This window comes from Sinocyclocheilus anshuiensis, unplaced genomic scaffold (genome assembly GCF_001515605.1).
Source record: "Sinocyclocheilus anshuiensis isolate Anshui unplaced genomic scaffold, SAMN03320099.WGS_v1.1 scaffold1581, whole genome shotgun sequence".
NCBI classification, from domain to species: Eukaryota; Metazoa; Chordata; class Actinopteri; order Cypriniformes; family Cyprinidae; genus Sinocyclocheilus; species Sinocyclocheilus anshuiensis.
Window position 1 is genome coordinate 1,190,802 of NW_015540988.1, and position 21,277 is coordinate 1,212,078.

General features: G+C 37.9%; 1 protein-coding gene across 1 annotated transcript in view; it reads left to right on the plus strand.

The window, feature by feature from the left end:
* The window catches only part of LOC107690203 (leucine-rich repeat-containing protein C10orf11 homolog), a 106,613-nt gene that overhangs the window by 75,420 nt on the left and 9,916 nt on the right, over positions 1-21,277 (plus strand). Inside the window, exons 2-4 of the mRNA XM_016488457.1 lie at positions 9,673-9,799; positions 11,025-11,164; positions 15,570-15,696. Coding sequence (XP_016343943.1) covers positions 9,673-9,799; positions 11,025-11,164; positions 15,570-15,696 — 394 coding nt within the window. The remainder of the gene's footprint in view (positions 1-9,672; positions 9,800-11,024; positions 11,165-15,569; positions 15,697-21,277) is intronic.

Consider the following 21,277-nt stretch of genomic DNA (forward strand, 5'->3'; position numbering starts at 1 on the left):
GATTGGCGAATTGACTCGAAACCTGCAAGATATGCGGCACAGCTGTATTTTTGTTTATTTTAGTATTAAAGATTGCCATGTTTCTATATTTTGCAAAATGTCTGCAAATGCTCAGTTAGTAGATACCACTCTGGCAAGTTGCCTGCATTTAGTTTATAATTTGTTGTTTGCATAGATGCTGCGATAAAACTCTGCATGAGGAGGAAATGTGCATGACATGCAGATCCGTAGATAGGGGAAGTTGATGGCAATTTGGATGTGAGAAGAGCGGCGCTCACTGACTGCTTGAAACCTTTTAATTAGCATTAATTACCCAGCAGAAAATGTTGGGGCTTGAAAGGATTTGTGTCAGCAAGTGAGAGATCAAAGATTGCGGCGCTCGCATTTTAATCTGCCAAGTAAAAACTAATAAGGGCCTTGTAATGGGGCCCCAGAGAGTGACAGCGCAGGTGGGGGACCGTAATCCTCCCAATTAGATCATCAGATGATTTAATTTCCCTCTAATATTGAAAAATTATGATTTCTTTTCTCAGTGGCCATCGTTTGGATAAAGACTGATTTTCCAGGCATCCGCTTCGTTTTTTTCTTTCTCTTTCTCAGAGCCCCTCATTTACGGCTTTGAGAAAGTGAAATGAAAGCTTTTTTTGGTGGAATATGTGGTTGGCCATGAGGCACGGAATCATGGCTGTCTCGTGTGGTTGTGAGTGGGGATGGGAGTGATGCAGACCACGGGCAGGCCCCAGACAGGGTCATCCATCAAGTGTCATTGATCATTTGCCATGAAGTGACAGTAAGGTAGTGATTATTTGCTATTAGATAGATGCTCAAGCATACAGGGCTGCAGCTTGACAGTACGACGGCCTCAACCCCAGATATCGTGGAGGAACTGTGCTTTTTGTGCCTTCTAGTCAAATGCTTGCCTTCTAGTCAAATGCTTGCTCTTTAGGACCAGTGTCCAGGTTTATTTACAGTATGCAAATAAAAATTTGAAGTAAGTCCGATTACGAATGCACAATGTAAGTTCGTTAACCCTGTTTTAAGATTTTATATTGATGGCATATACAGTAACTACGCATATCAAATGGTAAAAAAAAAACACTGTTTATTTATATCAGTGCGTATCCAAAGTCATTATGATTGCAAATAGTAATTATGAATAGTATATTTTTTCATTCAGTCATGCTTCTATTTTACAGCATTAAATTGAATGCAATAAGCAGATTACATGTAGTAGTTTACTGTACTTGCCTGCTATTATCAAGTGAGTAAATGTCATTTATTGTGTTTATTAAATAACTGGGCAGAATTCAAATAAATGCAAAGTGCCTTAAGATACATTTCCCTCGCAGATAAACAGTGATGGCAGATGACTGCGGTGCCATCTGTAAAGAATAGAATTGATTTTCAGGGCAGCGGTACGAATGGAAGAATGCATTTGTTTTGCGAGGAGAGTCATAATCAGTCAGTGGTGTCGTTTAAAAGAAACTGGGTTGCACCAGAGACAGGGAGGCCATGAGGCATGAAGAGAAATGGTGTCGACCATTTCTCTACCAGCAGACCCATATAAAGTTATGCTGCAGTGCTTCCAAAATAAAGTGGCTGGCTCTGTTTTTACTTTAATCTTAAAAATAGCACTTAGATTTTACTTAGATTTTGCATAATGTTAATGATTTTGGTCGTCGGTGTGGTGTTCAGATTGGAAAGCTCAGGCCACAAAGCAGGATGCCTTTAACCCGTAATTTTACATATTAATTGTTTTATATTATTGAGGTGAGTAGAATATGTGATATCAGTGGTATGAGTAATTTATGTCATGGAAACTTAATGCACACATTTTTAATTTGTCACCATTTAGTAATGTCTGTTTTTCATAAACATTATTCATATTTACACCTTAATTAGAAGCCAAAACACTTCTATGTTATGAATCTGATTGGATCAGTCATGTCTGAAATAGCCAATGTAAACATATCTGTGATCACACATCAGTTCAATATTATGTTATTGCACCACATTGCAATGTTGCTTGGCAGCTGTAAACAACCTTCGTACCCTATTTAAACTGGACACAAGTGTTGCGATGCCTCAAAACTAAATCAATCCCATTGTAATCCAAGAAGCTATCTATATTGAAAGCACCCGTCTGCAACAGTCAATTCTTTGCAGAGACTATACAACCGCAGATATACCACAGCATAAATGGTAAGGCAAATTTTTTACAATTGACACCATCTCACTGTATACTCTTTATTATCATAAAAAAGAAAAAAAGGGATGCATGTTGAATGGCGCTGTTTCAGATTTTTGTATTTTCAGGTAAAAGGATTTGCCGCTCAATTTAAACAACCACATTTTGTATTTATTTGACCAAAGGACACACACGCTTGTTCCAGAAGCTGTCCTTTGAAGTACATGTTGTGCCTTTTGCATGACTGAAGTGAGGGTAAGTGATTAGACAGCAACTGGACAGACACGCTCGGTACTCTGTAACACAAGGTGATTTGTGCACGTTGCAGCTCAGCTCGTGGAATCCAGGTTGCCCCTGACAGGGCCCATCAGGTCAGTCAGACTTGGCACTGGAAACAAAGTTTGCCAGGGCCGGGGGTCAAACCCAGCTTAAAGAGTCAGCTCTGTCAAAAGCCTCCGTCACATTCTTACCTTACGGCCAACCTCGACTGATCCGGGGCTATTAATCACAGCGGAGCGGTTCTGACCTCAGCCCCTTCTCCCTTTGAAGTGCGCTGTCCTTTGCCGCATGAGGAAATCATTTGCTGCCTGATTCAATGAGCCGTCAGCCGAGCCAGCGGACCTAATGACATGTGAGAATATTAATCTCCTACCACTGAGAGCTGTGAATCTTGAGAGGCAGTCTATAATTCACCAAGCGTTTCGTCCCTAGTCTCAGTCCTTCTGGTCGAACCCCCGCCCGACCTGACTCAACCCCACCCTTACCAGCACACCACGACCTGGTCCAGTCAGAGGCTGCCTTAAAGGGATAGTTCACCCAAAAATCAAAATTGTCATCATTTGCCAAACCCTCATGTTTCACCAGTCCTCTATGACTTAGTTCTTCTTCAGTGTTTTTTTTTGTCTGTAGAGTGGAACTCAATGGTTGCGTTAATGATGACAGTTTTTCATTTTTGGTGAACTATCCCTTTAAAGATATATTTGACGCTAACACTTTGCCGTTTACTCGCTTCCAACCGTGTATTTTATTTATTTATTCTTTTCTGTGAAATAGAAAATGAGATATTGCACAGAATGTTCAAGCTGCCCTTTTCCATACAAAGAAATCAATGGTGATTTACAAAGCATCAAAAGGTCCAAAAGGGACAAAACGGCATCATAAAGTTATCCTAAAATCAGTCCCTCCGACTCGTGTACTATATATCAAGATTTCTGAAGCCGTAATATTTATTTATTTATTTATTTTTGACAGTAGCATCAGTGTAAATCAACATCTACTTTCCTTATAATGTATGTAAAGCAGAAGTTTGAACATATAAAACAAAGTCCTGGAACCAGCAAATTCTGATCGTTTTTGGTTGAACCATTCCTAAGTGACCCTTTATCTCCTCTTTTAATCCACAATTTGAGACTAATTAAATATGGCAGTTTATTCGTGGAATCCTATGTCTCTTTCTTTTCTTCACATTTTTTTCTTTGACACATTTAGCTCCAAAACACTAGTATTTAGCTCTTTATATAACTATCCGCTATTTATATGTGCTATACACACTACTGTAATGATAGTGTTGTTTAATGGAGCCAAATTATGCACTGCAGGTTTGTGAATATCCACGTAAATAACAAACCAAAATGTACATTGTATATTGGAAGGAAATCACCCAACCAGTGTGCGTCCCCATTAAAACTGCAGGATAACTGCTCCATAAGCCTTTAACACATGTGAATTGCAACATAGCTGAAGCCCATTTCCTTACACATATGATCTGTAAATTGCTGCCACCCGAGGCCTGGTGACATGTTTGAAGTCAGACAGAGCGGATGGGCTGAGATTAAACTAGATAATGGCTGCCTAATACTGCCAAACTGAAGATTTATAGTGCCGCTACATCTGAAGCATCATGTTTTTGAAGATTGAAAACAGAATTGCATGCGGGTTGAAGGTGGGAGTGCATCTGAGCTGCTTTGGTGCATATATTCTGCATGAAGCTGGTGTCAAGATCATATTCAAGGTTGTAGGGTTAATTAAAAAACTGACACAATGGGCAGATGTAGCGTTCTACCTCACATTTATAACAAGAAATAGTTGATTCATTCATTCTGTGCGATGAGGAGTTTGTCAAGTCCTCTGGTGGACAGTTTTGCGGCATCATGTGCATCTTTTCTTCCTTCCTTTTTTTTACATTTATTAAAACCAGTTCGATCGCTGTTTTTACAGCCCCGCTTCCCTCTTTCATTCATTATAGTTTCTTATCTTGGCAGGCAATCAGAACTGCCAGGCAGCCAGTCCATTATGCACATATGAAGCCCATCACTCCAACCGGATTGGCCAATTCATCAAACATTTATCTTTTGCCCTGTGAACAGCATGTCAATTTGCCTGTCACTCCCAAGCTTTCGCAGCCTCTTCGGAATAAAAACATTACTTTTCCTACAACGGAGACAGCTTTGATGCTAAATCTCCCCTCTTTAACTTTCAAACAAGGTCTAAAGTCGGATTCCAATCCTCGCACAGGAAAAGACCCCAAACAATGGGATCCGCAGCCATGTGCTGTTGACCGAACCAGAGTCGTTCTTTGAGACCGAGCCGTGGTGCTGGTTGCAGATCAGCTGGTGAGTATGTACGGCCTAGATCGCCCGTGGCGGTTCTGGGACCCAGTTTTGGCTCCAGACACATGGGTGACACTGTGGAGCCAAGGATATGAGAGAGACTAATATCAAAGGATGATCAGAGCTGCTCTGTCAAGAACAGACACACTGAGGACTCAAAAAAGAAAGCAGAGAAGAGAAAGGCCTTTTAAAACCGACGAGCAAACAAGGGAATTACTGGCCATAGCAAAGGGAAATATCAAAGCTGGGAATATCATACAGAAGGAGGCTTTTGCTAAATGGGATCACTGCTGGAACGCAGACTCCGAATACAAAGGCAGCGTGAGTGTGTTTGAATGAATGCTGTGTTGCGGTTAGCACTGTTTGCTAACTTGGCAGGTGTATCTCTGAATTCTCTTTCCTTTTGTCTTTCCTTTTCTCTTTCTCTCTCTGTCTCTCCCTCCCTGGACATGTGACCTGTGAAAGCTGGCTTACTAATGGCTGCAGTGACTGACATTTCAACCAATAATCACAGAGTGTTTTTTCCCCTGTTGTCAGCAGCAGTTTATCAATCAGCATGTCCGCATTAGTATTTGTCTATCGATCCATCCATCTCTGTCAAGCCATCTCTGTGTCATTGTCTGAGCTCTTGTCCTCTTGTTTGGCTTCTTTTGAGGATAGTCTGCATAGTAATTTGTTTTACAGGCCCTGGCTTTGAAAGGTTGCTTAACAGCATTTACATGGTGGCCTTTTGAGGAGGCGTGGAATTAGATGTTCTCAGTTAGTGCTTGTTTCGCATGTCAGCAAACTGTCACCATCTACACGGGATCTTTTTAAAGTAACCTTTGGTAGTAATGTAATTGTTTGACCTTCTATCAACTTTCTCTGTCAGTATTTCTCCTCCTCATTCCATTAGGCGTTATGTTTATCTTTATCTTTTGATAACCAGCTGACCTTCAAAGACCACATTGCAAAGACCGCTCGATCTTGCAGGTTTGCACCCATCTCTTTCGAAGCTACTTGACTTCATCATAAAAAAAAAAAATTCTCTCTCTTTATTTATTCCTTCTCTTTCTAGCTTGTACTTATTTGAACAATGTCTAAGAACTTGGTATTACAACCACTTCCTGTGTCTGTTTGCCTCTTTAAGAAGAATCGTTTATGTATCCCCCAATTGTAAGTCGCTTTGGATAAAAGCGTCTGCTAAATGACTAAATGTAAATGTAAATGTTTAACAATTGGATTACGAGACATCCCGATTTTACGAGCAATAGTTACCATCAAGATGCTGTTTGTCCCAATAATTAGCTGCATCATATACGAGCTAGTGTATACGAGTGTCGAGTATCTCTGTAAAACTACACCTGTCACAAAAACGTGAAGACACACCGTGATTTTGTTCCTCGTTTTCATGTTGGTGGTTTAATGAGGGGAATATTTCCACAAATGTGTCGCCACGTGGAGTAATGAAAAAAAAAACATCCTAGATAAAGTTTTGATGGTACATTTTTTTACAGAGGTAACAAAAACATCTGTCACTAGATTTGATCGTTTATATCACGTAGGTTCAGACTATCATTCTTACAGTTATTTCTTAAAACGTGTATTGTGTTGCGTTTCATTATGAAGTTCCATACTACATTTTATTTACTCAACTGCACACTTTGTGCTAGGTGAGTTTCAATTGTGGACCCTGTTTGTTGATCAATCGTCCAAATAATATGCTTGATGTGCCCAAAGATCAGATTTATCCAAGCTATTTTAATCTAAAAATGTTTTTTGTCTTTTTTGAATGTAAACGTTGTAAAGCACTCGTGTGTCGCCACCACATTAGAGTGCCCACATTATCCACCAAGCCATCTCTGACCTGTATTTAATTTGTATCATGGTCATTTGGTCGCCTTATTTATCCTGTGTAATCATGTGTTTTTTCCAGCGCAGTATGTTGTTTAGCAGCTAAATCTCCTGTTTTGTGAGCTGTGTGCTAACTCAGGCAGAGAGAGGCAGACACGCCGCACTGGCAAACACGTTGAGATATTTACTGTGACAATGAGCTTGATCATAATTATCTTAACAAGGAGTGGGTTCATTGGCGTGGCTCGTTAAATCTATTTCTCTTTCCTTCTCTCGTGTCTTCCCGTCCATCTCTCTCCTTCTCGCCTTAGATCAGACGGCGCTCCCTGCGTTGTGCTATTCTGTCATTGTGGTGTGACTTTGAAGATGGTGGTGAAAATGCGCAGTCAGTTTTGGATTCCCCACGGGGACGAGGTGTGAGTCGGAGAGGTTCCTACCTGAAAGTGTTTGTGTGTGATTGAGTTTTAGATTGCTTGTGTATTGACGTTTTTTTAGTTTTGCAAGTGCATGTTCAGGATTTACTCACCCTAAAGTTGTTTTTTTATTGTCTGAAGCAAGTGTCATACAACAAAATGAACATGGTAAGCAAACTTTATTAAAAAAAGGTCCCGCTTTATATTAGGTGGCCTTAACTACTTACATTTAAATGAATCATTTGATACAATGCACTTAATGTGAACATACATGGTTTTACATTGTAATTATATTTTAAAAATATGTGCATGTAATTACATCTGTAATTAATTTCTGTAATTACATTTATAATTACACCGTTGACCCTTCCCTTACACCTTAACCCACTTTTAAACCTGCCCATACCTCCAAACATGTCCCTAACCTCACCCATATCCCACCTCAATAGCAGCAAAAGTGTTTTGCTATACAATATGAACACATTAAGTACATTGTACTTTTTGATGCAAGTACATAGTAGTCAAGATGCAAGAAGCATACATTACAAATTGGTGTCATTAAAAGTAGTGCACCATGTGCTCTATATTCTAGGTGTTTTAAAGTGTGACGTAGCCAAATGTTGCATGGTAAATTGAACATGCAAGATTATCTGTGAATAAAAACCAAATATAATATAGAATATGAACTGTGAACTGTGAAAACGAGCTGCATAAAGATTCTTTAACATTTCTCTCTTTGCATTCCATGGACAAAATAGCAAGATATGGGGTTTAAAATATATAGAAGCCATTTCTCCAACTTCATATCCTATACTTTTCATATGTCTTAGAATCTTTTTTGCACCACTTTTATCAGTTGAAGCAATTTTTTCTGTATTTTATTTTGTTTAATCTATCTTGTAATCTCACTGTTATATATTTTTTTATTTTTACTCTTAGGCAGAATTTGGCTTCCATAGTCAGGACTTGAGTGAATAAATAACAGAATGTTCATTTTTGGGTGAACTGTTTCTTTAAAAGCATTTGGCAATTAATCATTCAGTTAGCGGCACATTTTGAAAGTTTTCCTCTTCTGCACTGTACAGATGTTGCATATAATACAGCAGTGCAAATGTTTAGGCACAACGTGTTGTGGGCAAATTAGGGTTGAATCCCTGTTTGTTGTTGTGAATGTGATTTGGCCGCTCCCTTGGCTGTGAATTTAACTGATTAAATCACCTTTTGCACACAGCAGTAGTGACACGAAAACAACAATTAATAAGCAACCCCCCTGCGACGCACGGATGCCTCTTAACTAAGCAGCTAATAACATTACACCCGCCCAGAAACAGCTGAGGCAAACAGGTGGGGGGGCTCACAGAACAGCTTTCATTTATCGAGCAGGGACATTTCTCAGAATTTTGCACAATTTGACAATACAAATAGAACGTATTTCTCTTGCGGTTGGAGTTCTTGGCCGTCTGCTTCTATATGTTTGCTTTCTTCCTCTTGTAAAGCCCATAAAATTTCATCAGCCGTGTTCTACACGATAAGAGCGAGGTATTTGCATAACACAACAGAGAGTTTTATGACACTGACAGCAGGACCGATTTGTTCGTTGCTACAATAGTTGGGTGTCTTCCAAAGACAGACTTCGCCTGGCTAGATATCAACATTTACTCCTGTGAGCTCCTTCCAGATTGCCTTGGGATTTTCCATGCTACTGTACCACAAAAGGTCTCACGACAACAAAATCCATAAGTTTATGACATGCAGGTGTTATTTTTCCGTTTCACCCCAAGAGCGGCGAAGACTAGCATCTAGTAGCCATCTAATTGTTCTTTGCTCGAGGAGGCTGACAGACCTAAATGTCAATTAACCAAGGGTGGACACATTAACATTGTAGGTTGTCAGCCTCTGCCATTTGAGGGATTAGAAACACACACCCCGGCTTTTATGCACCTTCCACGCCATGAACTTTGGAAGGCCCGACATTACCCTGAGCACCACCCTCCATCATGTTTATGCCAGCGCAGGGCGGGGAAGAGACCCAGACGGAGGGAAAGTCCTTGGGGACGGCGTGCCTGCGCGCCTGTGGGGGATTGGGTGTCACGATGGGGAATAAAGGGAGAACTGTCAAACTTTTCCCCCGTAAGGCAGTTGTTTTTAACAGCAAGCGGCTCATCGCAGAAGTTGCAGAAGTTGTACTCATTCCGTTTGTGGCTAGGCATTATAGCTGTGCTGGGAAAATGATGGATGACGAGTTAAATTTGTGTTGGGGGAGTGAAGGTGAACTGTGACAGAGTTATTTATCTTGGGAATGGAGTGTTAGGGTCAGGCAAAGCTGGGTGCCTGAAGGCACAAGACATTGACAAATTCATCCCGCACACTGCATTTCTGAAGCCCTTTTGTTTTGAATCCTGGCTACTCACGAGTGACCCTCATCACTCACGCTGCCAGCGTGTGAAGGATGCCGCACCATGCCAGGGGATCTTAGCGCCACTAATTCTTATCATTCACTCTCCTGACATTCCCAAGCCCAAACTATTCCGGCCCGTGAAAGGGCCCGCCTGAAATATTTATTTCTGCACATAATGGCTGCCCAGATTTAGGGCCATATCATTTTTCCTCTCTTGACTTATCATTGCAGGTCACTGACAGGCCTGAAAGCGTTCAGCCAACTGGAAGAGCTGATTGTGGACAACAATCTTCTCGGAAATGACCTCCGGTTGCCCAGGTTACCACGGCTCCATACCCTGACACTCAATAAGAACCAAATATCCTTTGCTTTTCAGCTCTCATGCTTGACCAAAATGACAGGATATGCTGCGAGTTTCTTTGCAATGCAGTGCAGGATCTCCTTTTGCCACACTGGGTCTCTTTAAATGATGTTATTGTGTTAAATTTAGCTCCTGTCTAATGGGCTTGCTTTATAAACTCACTTGAGTTTGTGCCATAGTGACCTCTAGTGGAGGAGAGGCGAAAAAAAAAAGAAAAAAAAAACGGTACTGTCCCATGACTGAAGGATAAAGCTCTGTTAGACGTCCTTCTTAGAAACAGATCGTATCATATGGTGACCCGTATCGTAGTTCCAGTATGGGCCTCATGACCAGAAAGCAGAGCAAACAGAGTTTATTAACCAATATTTGAACTTATACATTTCCCAGTGTAGTGTTAGCTGTTTAATAAGCTAACGTACCAGCCACCCCACGCCAAAAGTAAATCTTTTAAACCGGACTGGAAATTTCAGGTTTCCGTCTGTTGACATTCGGCAATTACATCACTGCGACACGTTACATTTAGTTTGTGTGATGAGACGCAAAGAGAAGTAAATGGCAAAAGTAAATGTGCTAGCCTGACGAAAATTTATGCTCTGCTGTTTGTCACTGGATGCTATCCATCTACATAATAATGACGCAGCCTCACCCTCTGTTCTCCAAACAGCTCTCCTCCGACAGAGTGTCAGCAGCTCAGACCCAAATTCTGCTGTGAAGTGGTCTGCACATGCTAATGGGCCAATTATTTACATCCTGTAGTGGCCTGCTGCCATTGAAATTCAAGTGCTGCATTAGTGTGGTTGTATTTTGACACGTTTCGGGCACCATTTTCCAATGACGTGAATGTATTAGTGATGAATTTGCTGTGAAGTGGCTGTTTGTTTCCCTGTGCTGGGTGAAGGGGAGGGGGTGTCCATGGCTTAGGGAGTCACTAACTGTTTTTACCAAAAGGCATCCATCATTTTGTCAATGTTTTTAATGTTCTGCACCAAGCCACCCAGGAAATGGGAAGAGGAACAGGAGAAGAGAACAGCCAAACTTGCAGCAAATGCCAAAATCTCACCCTTAAATTTATCCACTCTTTGTATTCTCAAGCACAATTGCTTTTGAGCTCTTTCCGAGGGTTTCGGACAGAGTTCTTCTGGCTGGCCAGGCCAGTGGAGAGCACAGAGTAAATGCTAATGTAATTAACAGCCTGGATTCCTTGACCTCTGCCCCGTGACACTTCACCGACATCGAGGCCCTGTTGGAGCATTTGGCGGAAGTGACGCCAGCGCTGGAATACCTGAGCCTTCTGGGAAATGAGGCCTGTCCCAACCAACTGGTCAGCATGGATAAAGATGAAGACGACTATCAGAGATACAGGTCAGAACACTGTCTACACTGATGAACATGCACAGTACAAAGTGGTTTTGAATTTGAGACATTTGTTTCTGTGAAGTCTGTACCATACAGGGGTATCCAAAAATATTATTTTAGCAAGAATGCATTAAATTGATCAAAATGTTATAACAGGTAAGACATTTATAAGTTACAACTGTTGTTTTGAATTTTCTGTTCATCAAAGAATCCTGAAAAAAAAAAATATTGTGATTTCCACAGAAATATTAAGATACTGTTTACCTTATTATTATCAACATTGATAATAATAAGACATGTTTCCACCACCATATCAGCATATTAGAATGATTTCTGAAGGATCATGTGTGAGAGAAGACTGCAGTAATGATGCTGAAAATTCAACTTTGCCATCACAGGAATAAAAATAAAATATATTCAAAATAGAAAGCAATTATTTTAAATTGTGATATTTAAATAATATAATGATTCAAAACTAAATAAATAAAGAAAGAAAGAAAGAAAGAAAGAAAGAGAAAGAAAGAAAGAAAAAAAAACTTTTGATACGTGTCTGTGTCCCACCATTTACTGTAAAAGTTTGGGGATTTTTTTTCTTTTTCTTTTTTTTTAGTTTGTTTTTCCCCTCCAATTCAAACAAATATATTTTCACTAATGGTCTCAGACCTTTGGGCCTCACTGTATATGAAATCTCTGGTATCCTAAAGCAATGAAGGCAATTTTTTAGGCAATCATGAATATTTGTTTTGATATGTTTTTATTTCTTCTGGTAAAACATTTAAATACCCCAGGAGTGTGTCGTTTGGCAACTTTCAGTAATCTTTTATTTGGATGAACGGCTGTTGCACAACACCATAAATCACATTGCACAAGCAAAGACTGATACTTTAGGCTATAACCACACTCCTCTTAAAGCTACTCACCTCCTTTTTTTCTTTTCGTAGACTTGCAAAATCGATTTCATGTGTGAATTGTGATAACCACAAATGAGTGTTTGCTATCCTTTCCTACAAGATGAAACGATGCATTCATTATCAAGCCCAGGCCTATGGGAGTGCAATGCCACGCTATGTTACCACCATTTGTCAGGTTTTCAACATGAAACCCAGCGGTGGGAAGAAGGGAGGGAGAAACACATTCTTTGTCTACCTTAGACCTAAGTGCATTTTTCTTGACACTGTTCAGTATGAATCATTTACTATACAGATGAACCCAATAGACGCCACTCTCGCGCAATGTCTCCCATGCTTCACTTGGTGTAGAGGACGACCATTCTTTCCCTGACTGACAGCAGCTCTGTGTTTTTGATGTAATATTCATAATGTGTCACATAGTAATACATCAATTTGAGCATAATGCAGATTTTATGTCTGACAGGGTTAGGCGAGCTCTCAGGTCATAGCAGGACTGGCCTTGGGCTATGCACTTCTCAGACTGTACCCTAAGAACAAAAAATAAAAAATGCGACCTGCTTCATAATGCGGTGAAATATAGCTCGCCTCTTTGCGCTCTTTCAATTAGTCAAATGAAATGAACAGGCGTAAGTACACTCGGCTGTATTTTACAGCAGTCGCTCGGCTCATTCATCATTGTTTACTTCTGGGGCTCGAGGAGGTTTTTTTCCCCCCTCCCTTTAGCTGAAGAAGTACAGCGCTCGATACAGCGACAGCCATCTGCGGTAAAGGATGTGTGTCCTGTCTCTCTGGAATGCTCTCCAGCCCATGCTGTCTGTGATTGCATGTTTGTCTCTTGACATCATGACGTGTGTGTGGGCTTAAATATCTGTGTTTGCTGAAGATCAGAAAGTTAAGGGCCAGTTTTGCCTGGGGTGCTTTAAACAACACTTGCTGCAGAGCTGCTCCAACCATCTGTTAGATCAGCACAAACAATTTCACAATCATCAGGAAAACACCTGCATATTTCCCGCTAACAGTCGCTGTTATTATGTTTGTTTGTAATTGAATCATAACAGTAAACAAAGCGTACCCACACCACACTGCTCCCAGTCACTCCAGAGGAATTTGTTACATAAAGTTAATAGTTGTTTTGCTAAGACAAGTATGCCTCTTACTGCTGCACATAGTTAAGGTTAGGGATTTAAACAAAATAACTCTTAAATATTCCCCTCTCTCTATACACACACACACATCATACAAGTTTGGGATTAGCAAGATTTTTAATATTTTTGAAAGAGGTCTCTTATGCTCACCAAGGCAGCATTTATTTGATCAAAAATGCAAATAATATTGTGATATATTATTACAATTTAAAATAGCTGTTTTCTATTTTAATATATTTTAAATGTATTTTATTCATGTGATGTAAAGCCGAATTTTCATCAGTGATTACTCCAGTCTTTAGTGTCCCATGATCCTTCAGAAATCATTCTAATATGCTGATTTATTATTCAATTTTTTTTCTTTATTTTTCTTAAAGAAATTAATACTTTTATTCTGCAAAAATGTTAAATTGATAAATCTATTTTTTTTTTTACTTTTTATTCATCATTGAATCCATGTGTGTGTGTTATATGTCAATTATTTGTATAAATATATGTAATTAGTGTTAATTATTAATAATTATGTTTTTTTTTTCCTCACCAAACCTGTTTTTCATTGCTTACTGTGTAAAAACAAGTGCTGTCGATTAGAATAAAATAATTATGATTATTATTTGATTTCTAGGTAGGTTTAGAGAGCAAAATGAAAAGAAAAAGTAATATACAATTTGGTAATTGCTTTGAGAATTTGAATTAAACGTAATTAATTTATATCAGGTTCATACATGACCCAAATAAAAATACATTTACATTTTTTTTATAAAAAAAAAAACAACACCCTGGCAAGCACCACAGCATGGACTCGTAAGTAAAACTCGTGTTTTCTTCAGAATATGTAGAAAATCTAGATTGCTATATTGTTGCTATATTGTTGTAAATTCTAATTTGCAAAAACGGTGCTTACGTGCACAAGACACACACTTGGGTGTTTATGCAAATGGAGTTTAACTCTGAATAGATGCGGTGGAAAACACATCCCTGCACGTTTTTGAATTCAGGCTTATCTTAATAGGATCAATCTGCAGTTGTGTTCTCTGTGATCCATCAGCAATAAACACGTAGCATGGGTTCGCCTTCGTCCTTCATCATTGTCATCATCATGGGTTTGTTGCTGGCTTTTGCACGAGAGCTCGGTTGGAAATCTGTCACTGCCCATATACACATCTGTTCACACCCTCCACTTAGTGTCTCTCTCTCGGTCTGTCTCACTCTCTCCGTCTCTCTGTCTTTCTATCTCACTCTCTGTTTGAAGTCTTGACATGCCTCTTCCTCCATTCCAGTCAGCCTGTGAAAGAATCTGTTGTCATCTATGTATTCCTGCTATTATCTCACGTCATTTTCTCTCCCTGAATGAAAGACAGAGTGTGTGAAAGCGTAAAGAGATATCTGTGAAGCTACAGAAATGACAGCTTGGCAGATTCTGTCAATGTGGGCTTTTTATCTGTTTATGTGTTGTCCGTATTTTACATATTTTGAAGGTAATTATCTATTTACAAATATTGCTATGGTTAATTTAATGCATTTCGAATGAAATGTTCATTTAAGGTTTGTTTTATGTGGTTGACTTTCAGACTCTCATTTAAATTAGAGTTCACTTCGTCATTTAAAACTGCTGTCATGGGGGATTTTGATCTATTTTATTATTATTGTTTTAATACTTCTTCTGTAATTATAGTTTTAAGAAATTATAAATTTTTATATTATATTTTGTATAGATTTGGTTAATATTTTGTATTAGATTGTTTTTTATATCTTCTCATTGTACTTTAATTTTTAAATATTTTTAAATATTTAAATAGTATGTTTTAATCCCTACATGTTTTTTATTATTAAATTTTACTTTTATTTATTGTGATCTGTCTGTCGGTCTTTCTTTCTTTTCCATGCAAGATACGCACTTCCTAAAATTTAAAGGCAGCTTATTTTCATGTGTACAGGCCCATTTTACTGCGAGCATAATATTATAAAAAACTAAATTTAAGTATACTAAAGGCAAAACAAATTACTGAAATATTATCTTAAGATATTTACAATTTCTGGATTATATAAGGAACATTTGCTTCCTTCCAAAGTAACAAACAAATAAAAAAATAAACAAACAAATAAATAAATATCACATTATGACATTGTATGTGGTTTGGTGTTTTCTAATGTTGTTGTTGTTGTTTTATTTTTATTTATTTATTTATTTATATATTTATTTAACTGTTTTAATGTATTTTCAAAAGTATTAAAACTAAATTATGAAAACTGCAGCAAAACAACATAAAATGTTACTTTTGTAACCTGTGATCTGGCATACTGGCTGAATAGTTAAATCTGCTTTGTATTTTAATTTTTTTTCTCAATCTGTAGGTACTTTGTGTTACATAAGCTGACAAAGCTGAAGTTCCTGGACACCAGGAGAGTGACCCAGTGGGAGCGGTCAGAGGCCGAAGCACGTGGAGCTTTCATGAAGGTGGTCAAGCCGAAAAATGACCAAGTAAGTGCTTTGATTTTACTAGAAAGACCAAGACACATACAGGATCAACAGACAGTTGAGATAATCTGAAATAACTGACTGTGTATCCCAGATTTAGATACCTAAAATGCTCTGTGGTTTAGCATGTAACCCAGCAGCCGGTTAAGCATCTTTACCTTATGTAATCTGGCCGAATAACTACACAACCTGACCCTGTAAATGATTTGTGTAACCCTCCCCTTTCTGTGCAGATGACTATAAGAACTTAAAAGGCTAAGGCACCGTAAACTAATCCATCCCACTCCTTCTTAGCTTCCATTGTTTGTTCGTAGCAAATTGTCAGAATATTTTAAGAGGTTACTTGTACGCAGGTCTTTGAAGACGTGGCCTTTCAATCTCGCATGGCTGTTTAGAGGAGGGTCTTTTTAATGACCACGACCTGATCTCTTTCTGTATGCATGAGCCCAGATCAAAGTGGACGGCGCCTGTCCGATCGGCCTTGCTTGGCTCGGCGTGACAGCGCTCTCGATCGGAGTGACAGCTCACGTTCACGACAGTCACCATCGCTTAATTATCCATAGCACACACAATTATTTCTCTCTCTCGCTCGCGTTTCAAGGAGGCAGGCCGAATCCTAGTCTTCAAACACATCTCCATTCTCTGCAGAGTTTATGGAGGAATGGCTTTAGTAAGATTTGATTTCATGTAATTGTGCAGTCATAAAATATTTAACTTGTGGTCGAACCAGGTCTTTATATTCGCTACTTCCCGAGAGTTAGAGAAGCAAATAGGGATGTGGATGCTCATATAATTTGATGCAGAGTTTAAAAAGAACAGAATATTTATCACAGTCAACATTTAGACAAAGTAAGCTGGTATTTATTTTGTTTGCATGATGCTGAAGTCACTTATTTTGCTTCAGCATTAAAGTGACAGAAAAAGTGAAAATCATGCACTGAGTTAACCTCATTCAGGCATGTTTTTAGTTTGAAGGGTATTTTGTTGGTTGGAAAATGAGAAAAAGCTGATTGGAGAATGGAATATAAAGTGTTGTGCATCCTGTCCACTCAAATAAGATAAGACATTTCAGGACATGCCATTTTGAGAGTGATGGAGATGAATAAATGATCACATGTGAAGCAAGTAAAACAATTTCCAATAAAACTGTAACGTAATGACACAGTAGATCCATTTTAAGCACAACCATTGAGCAGTTCCAGCATTTAATTCTGAGTGGGCATGCTGTTGAAATAGTCCACTGGTTTAAATATCTGGAAACCAACACAGTGTTTATGGATTTTGTCGTTTTAGGTTATGCAGAGTTTGCGTCTAATCCAAAAGTTTACACGAAGTAATCCAGGACATTTTAGAAACCGTGTTAATCTTTTACCATGTGTTCTGTTTTTAAACATGGTAATTGTATAATGCAAACCTGACGTTTTCCCATTTTTGGGGCAGATGAGTGCAGTATTGAATAGGCATTACATAAAAAGGGCATTAGACGACAATAGTTTGTTTTATTTTGGCCTACAGTCAACCGTGATCCATTTTGTAATTGAGTTTGTCACTCTGTCTGAGGTAGATTTAGAGGATGTTCACACAAAACGTGTCTGCGCTGTTTTAACGTTTTGGTCTACATAAACATGCAAATTTGCATTTTAACCAGTGCATCATGTTTTATTTTTTTCTGTATCTAGACCCATGAACATCTAAACATATTACAAATCATTCCTAACATGCAGAGCTGGGTAGATTACTTACAAATTGTAGTCCATTACAGATTACATGATGAAAACTGTAGTTAGTAACGTAATCTAGGTTACTTGTTTTAGGTAATGTATTCTTAGTACTTTTTAGATTAGTTTTTATCAAACATGTTTTAAAGTTACCATAAATTTACCACATTCATGAAAGAAAGAAAGAAAGAAAGAAAGAAAGAAATTTTAAGTAGGCTAAATATTTTTAAGGGTTTGGCTGACAAAAAGCTTGCATCATTGTTTGTTTCATGCATGGTCTAATTGCTTGAGAGGTGCTATTTTCCCTCAAACTCAGAAGCATGGTTTGCAAATTTATTTGCACAACATTTGTGAAAATAGTCAAAGGTATGATACAGTAGGATTTTTAGAAAGGATAATTTAAAAGAGAAAAAAAAAAAGAATTAGGGAGAATCAAATTATGAATGATTTACTGCCATATGTAATCATGCAATCCATAAATATGTAACTGTAATCTGATTATGCGCTTTTTAAATGCAATGTACTCTAATTACAAGTACTTATTTTTTGTAATCTGATTATGTAATCCAGATTACATGTAATCCATTACCCCCCAGTACTGCTAACATGTCACGCTTATGTATATTTGTATTATTCTTTTTTTTTATATAACTGTATTTTTATGCCTTTATGTTTGTATAATATGTTCAATATTGTGAAGCGAGACAATTTTCCACATTGTGAGTTACATTTCAGTTAACTTTACAATTAAGTTCAGTTCATTAACATTCAGTGAACTACCTCATGAACTAAAATGACTTGTACAGCATTTATCATTCAAGGTTAATGTTAATTTATAAATATACTGTTGTTTATAGTTAATTCATGTTTCATGTTTCAATTAATATTCATTTATCAAACTTGAAATACAACTTTGGTACAAGTTTATGCATTTATTTTATTAGTATGTATAATTTTCTATAATATTAGTAAATGTTGAAATTAAGATTAACAAATGCTTTATAAGTGTTTTTATTGTTAGTTTGTTAATGTCTTTAATGTTAACAAATATAGAAATTAATGTTAACTTAGATTAGTAAATTCATTGTACCTAATACAATCACTTATGTTTAGAAGTTAAACCTGATTGTAAAGTGTTAAAGTTTCTAAAGTCTGAAAGTCTACAGTAAAAGGACAAGAATATCTCTGGCCTGCCCACTGTCAGACACTTGAGCAGATGAAACAGACTCTGCTGTAATGCTGTAAGGCTTCTGTCCTCTCTACAATAACTGCTATTGTAGTGAGAGGGAGAAAGTTGGCCGTGCTCTAATGTCCCATGTCTGTGCCTGGCGCAGCTGGCACGCCAACATTTGCCTAGCATTTGTTTTGATTTAGATGAGACATGATGTGGCAGCCATAACAAGCTCTGTGGGGCATGTGTACTCTCTGTCTCTAATTGGCTTCATCATCATGCCGATTGTCTACTGACCAATAGTGCAGGTCACCAATTAATGAGTGCCAGCGACGAGCGAGAAGATGATGGCATAATTAGTTATTTGTGTTTGCTTTTATTCTTCATCCAGTGGGGTGTCTTGCGTTTAAAGACATGCTGGCGTTAACATTGTTACGGCAGACTGTAATTAGCTCTTCCTTTCCAAATTTGCCATCAAACTGGAGTCCTTTACCGACAGCTTGCTGTTGTAGCATTGTGGTAGTCTTTGAATGTCTCATCTATGCCTGTCTGTAAGGGTCTTACCCACTGTTTCCTCTGTCTGTTCAGTTTTGCGTGTTGACAGAAAGAAAGAAATATCTGAAATATATTTGTTCTATTTATTTCTGTATGTTAGTGGGGCTGTATGAATATACTGTTATATAGTGTAAAACGACATAATGCTCAGCACAGATTTATGAAACAATTACTGCAAGCTCAGGCTTCTTTTAATTTATTTTTATTTTTTTTACCTGTAAAATTAAATCTAATATGATTGTCAATGTGCTTTGTTTCTTTTTCTTTATAACACACACACTGTTGTCCTATGAAAGAGCTTGATTGAAATCAAGTTGCCTAAACAGCAATTTACATTTAACCCCTTGGCTGATCAGGAATGTAACCTGCTAGGGGTGACCCCGAATAGTCGAAGATTCAATGCTTCGATAGGAGGAGCCTGATTCGACTACCAATCTCACAGTCGAATATTCACTGAGGTGTTATGATCATGCCATTTTGGCTATAAAGGGGTGCTCAAATGTCTGATTTGACATAGAACTACCGGTTTTCTCCCAATAAGTTAATATACAGCCTATTATGATAATGCTGTAAATAAGATTCTGAAAAGAAAGAAGCTTTAAATAAATATTTTAACGTGCGTGAATAAATCTAACCACCCCTATGGATTTAAAGGGGTCATATGATGCTGCTAAAAAGAACATTATTTTGTGTATTTGGTGTAATGAAATGTGTTTATGCGGTTTAAAGTAAAAAAAACACATTATTTTCCACATACTGTACATTATTGTTTCTCCTCTATGCCCCGCCTTTTTGAAACGCGTCGATTTTTACAAAGCTCATCGGTCTGAAAAAGCGAGGTGTGCTGTGATTGGCCAGCTATCCAATGCGTTCGAATATATCGGCTGAATACCTCAAGCGTGAGATGGAAATGTTACGCCCCTCACATACTGTTGATGTCGTGTCCATTTTTCCCTTAAAATGATACATTTTCTCAGTTTAAACATTTGATATGTCATCTATGTTGTATTCTGAATAAAATATTGAAATTTGAAACTTCCACATCATTGCATTCTGTTTTTATTCACAATTTGTACAGTGTCCCAACTTTTTTGGAATCTGGTTTGTATATCGTGCATATATCATTTATCTCGTATAAGATGCATTTAGTTGAGTTACGCTGCAGTAAAGCGCTTCATTGTATTACTACGGTGATTATCTCTTCAGCGCGCAGCGCGTGCAGGACAAACAACAATGCAGAACATTAATAACTATGACTGGGACTGTCATATTTATAACATTATAATGAGAACACTATACTGTGAATTTTAGTTGCCGTGTTGTTGCACGTTGTTGCGTGAAGAACGCGTCCACAAAAAGAGTTCATTCAGAGCCGCACAGTTCTTGTGCACTCGAGGCATTTTGTGCAGATAGCCTATAAGTCGTAATATTAACGTTATGTTGTATGAATAACGAATCGTAAGTTAAATGAGTTAAATCCCATTGATTAAACACCTGCTATGCTTCATTCTACTGGTCATCTTCAGCGTGCACAGCTCAAAAGAGAAATGCAGAACATTAATAACTAATTATAAAAGTGTTGTGAATTCTTAGGGTTTCGCTGACGTTTAAAGTTAACTATCTATTAATCAAAACATAAAACATTATTTACCCCGTTTGTATCTGCAAGGCATCCATTACACATTTTCCCTGTGTGTTAATGTCAGTAATTGTGACTATCGAATGTCTGACTACTTGACCCTTGGTAATGTATTTTGCCCCGCCCCCAAACATATGATTCGACTATCAGTCGACTATCGGCAAGATTCAAAAGTTCCGATTTGACTATGAAAATCCTTAGTCGGGTTACACACCTATAACCTTGCCCAGTCATGGGAATAAAAAAAGACAGTCAGTATTATTCCTAAATACCATAAATAAATAAATAATAATAATAAAAAAAATATATATATTTTTTATTTATAGGAAAGTCTCTGATCATTTCAGTGTAATCTTAACAGACTGTGTAGCTTTTTTTTAGTGCAAGTTGTCTCATCTCTTGAACAAAAATGTAAGGATTTATATATTATATATTATAATGTTTTTTTTTTTAGTTTCAAGTGACAAGAAAAAAATTAAATAAAATTAAAAAAAAATTCTA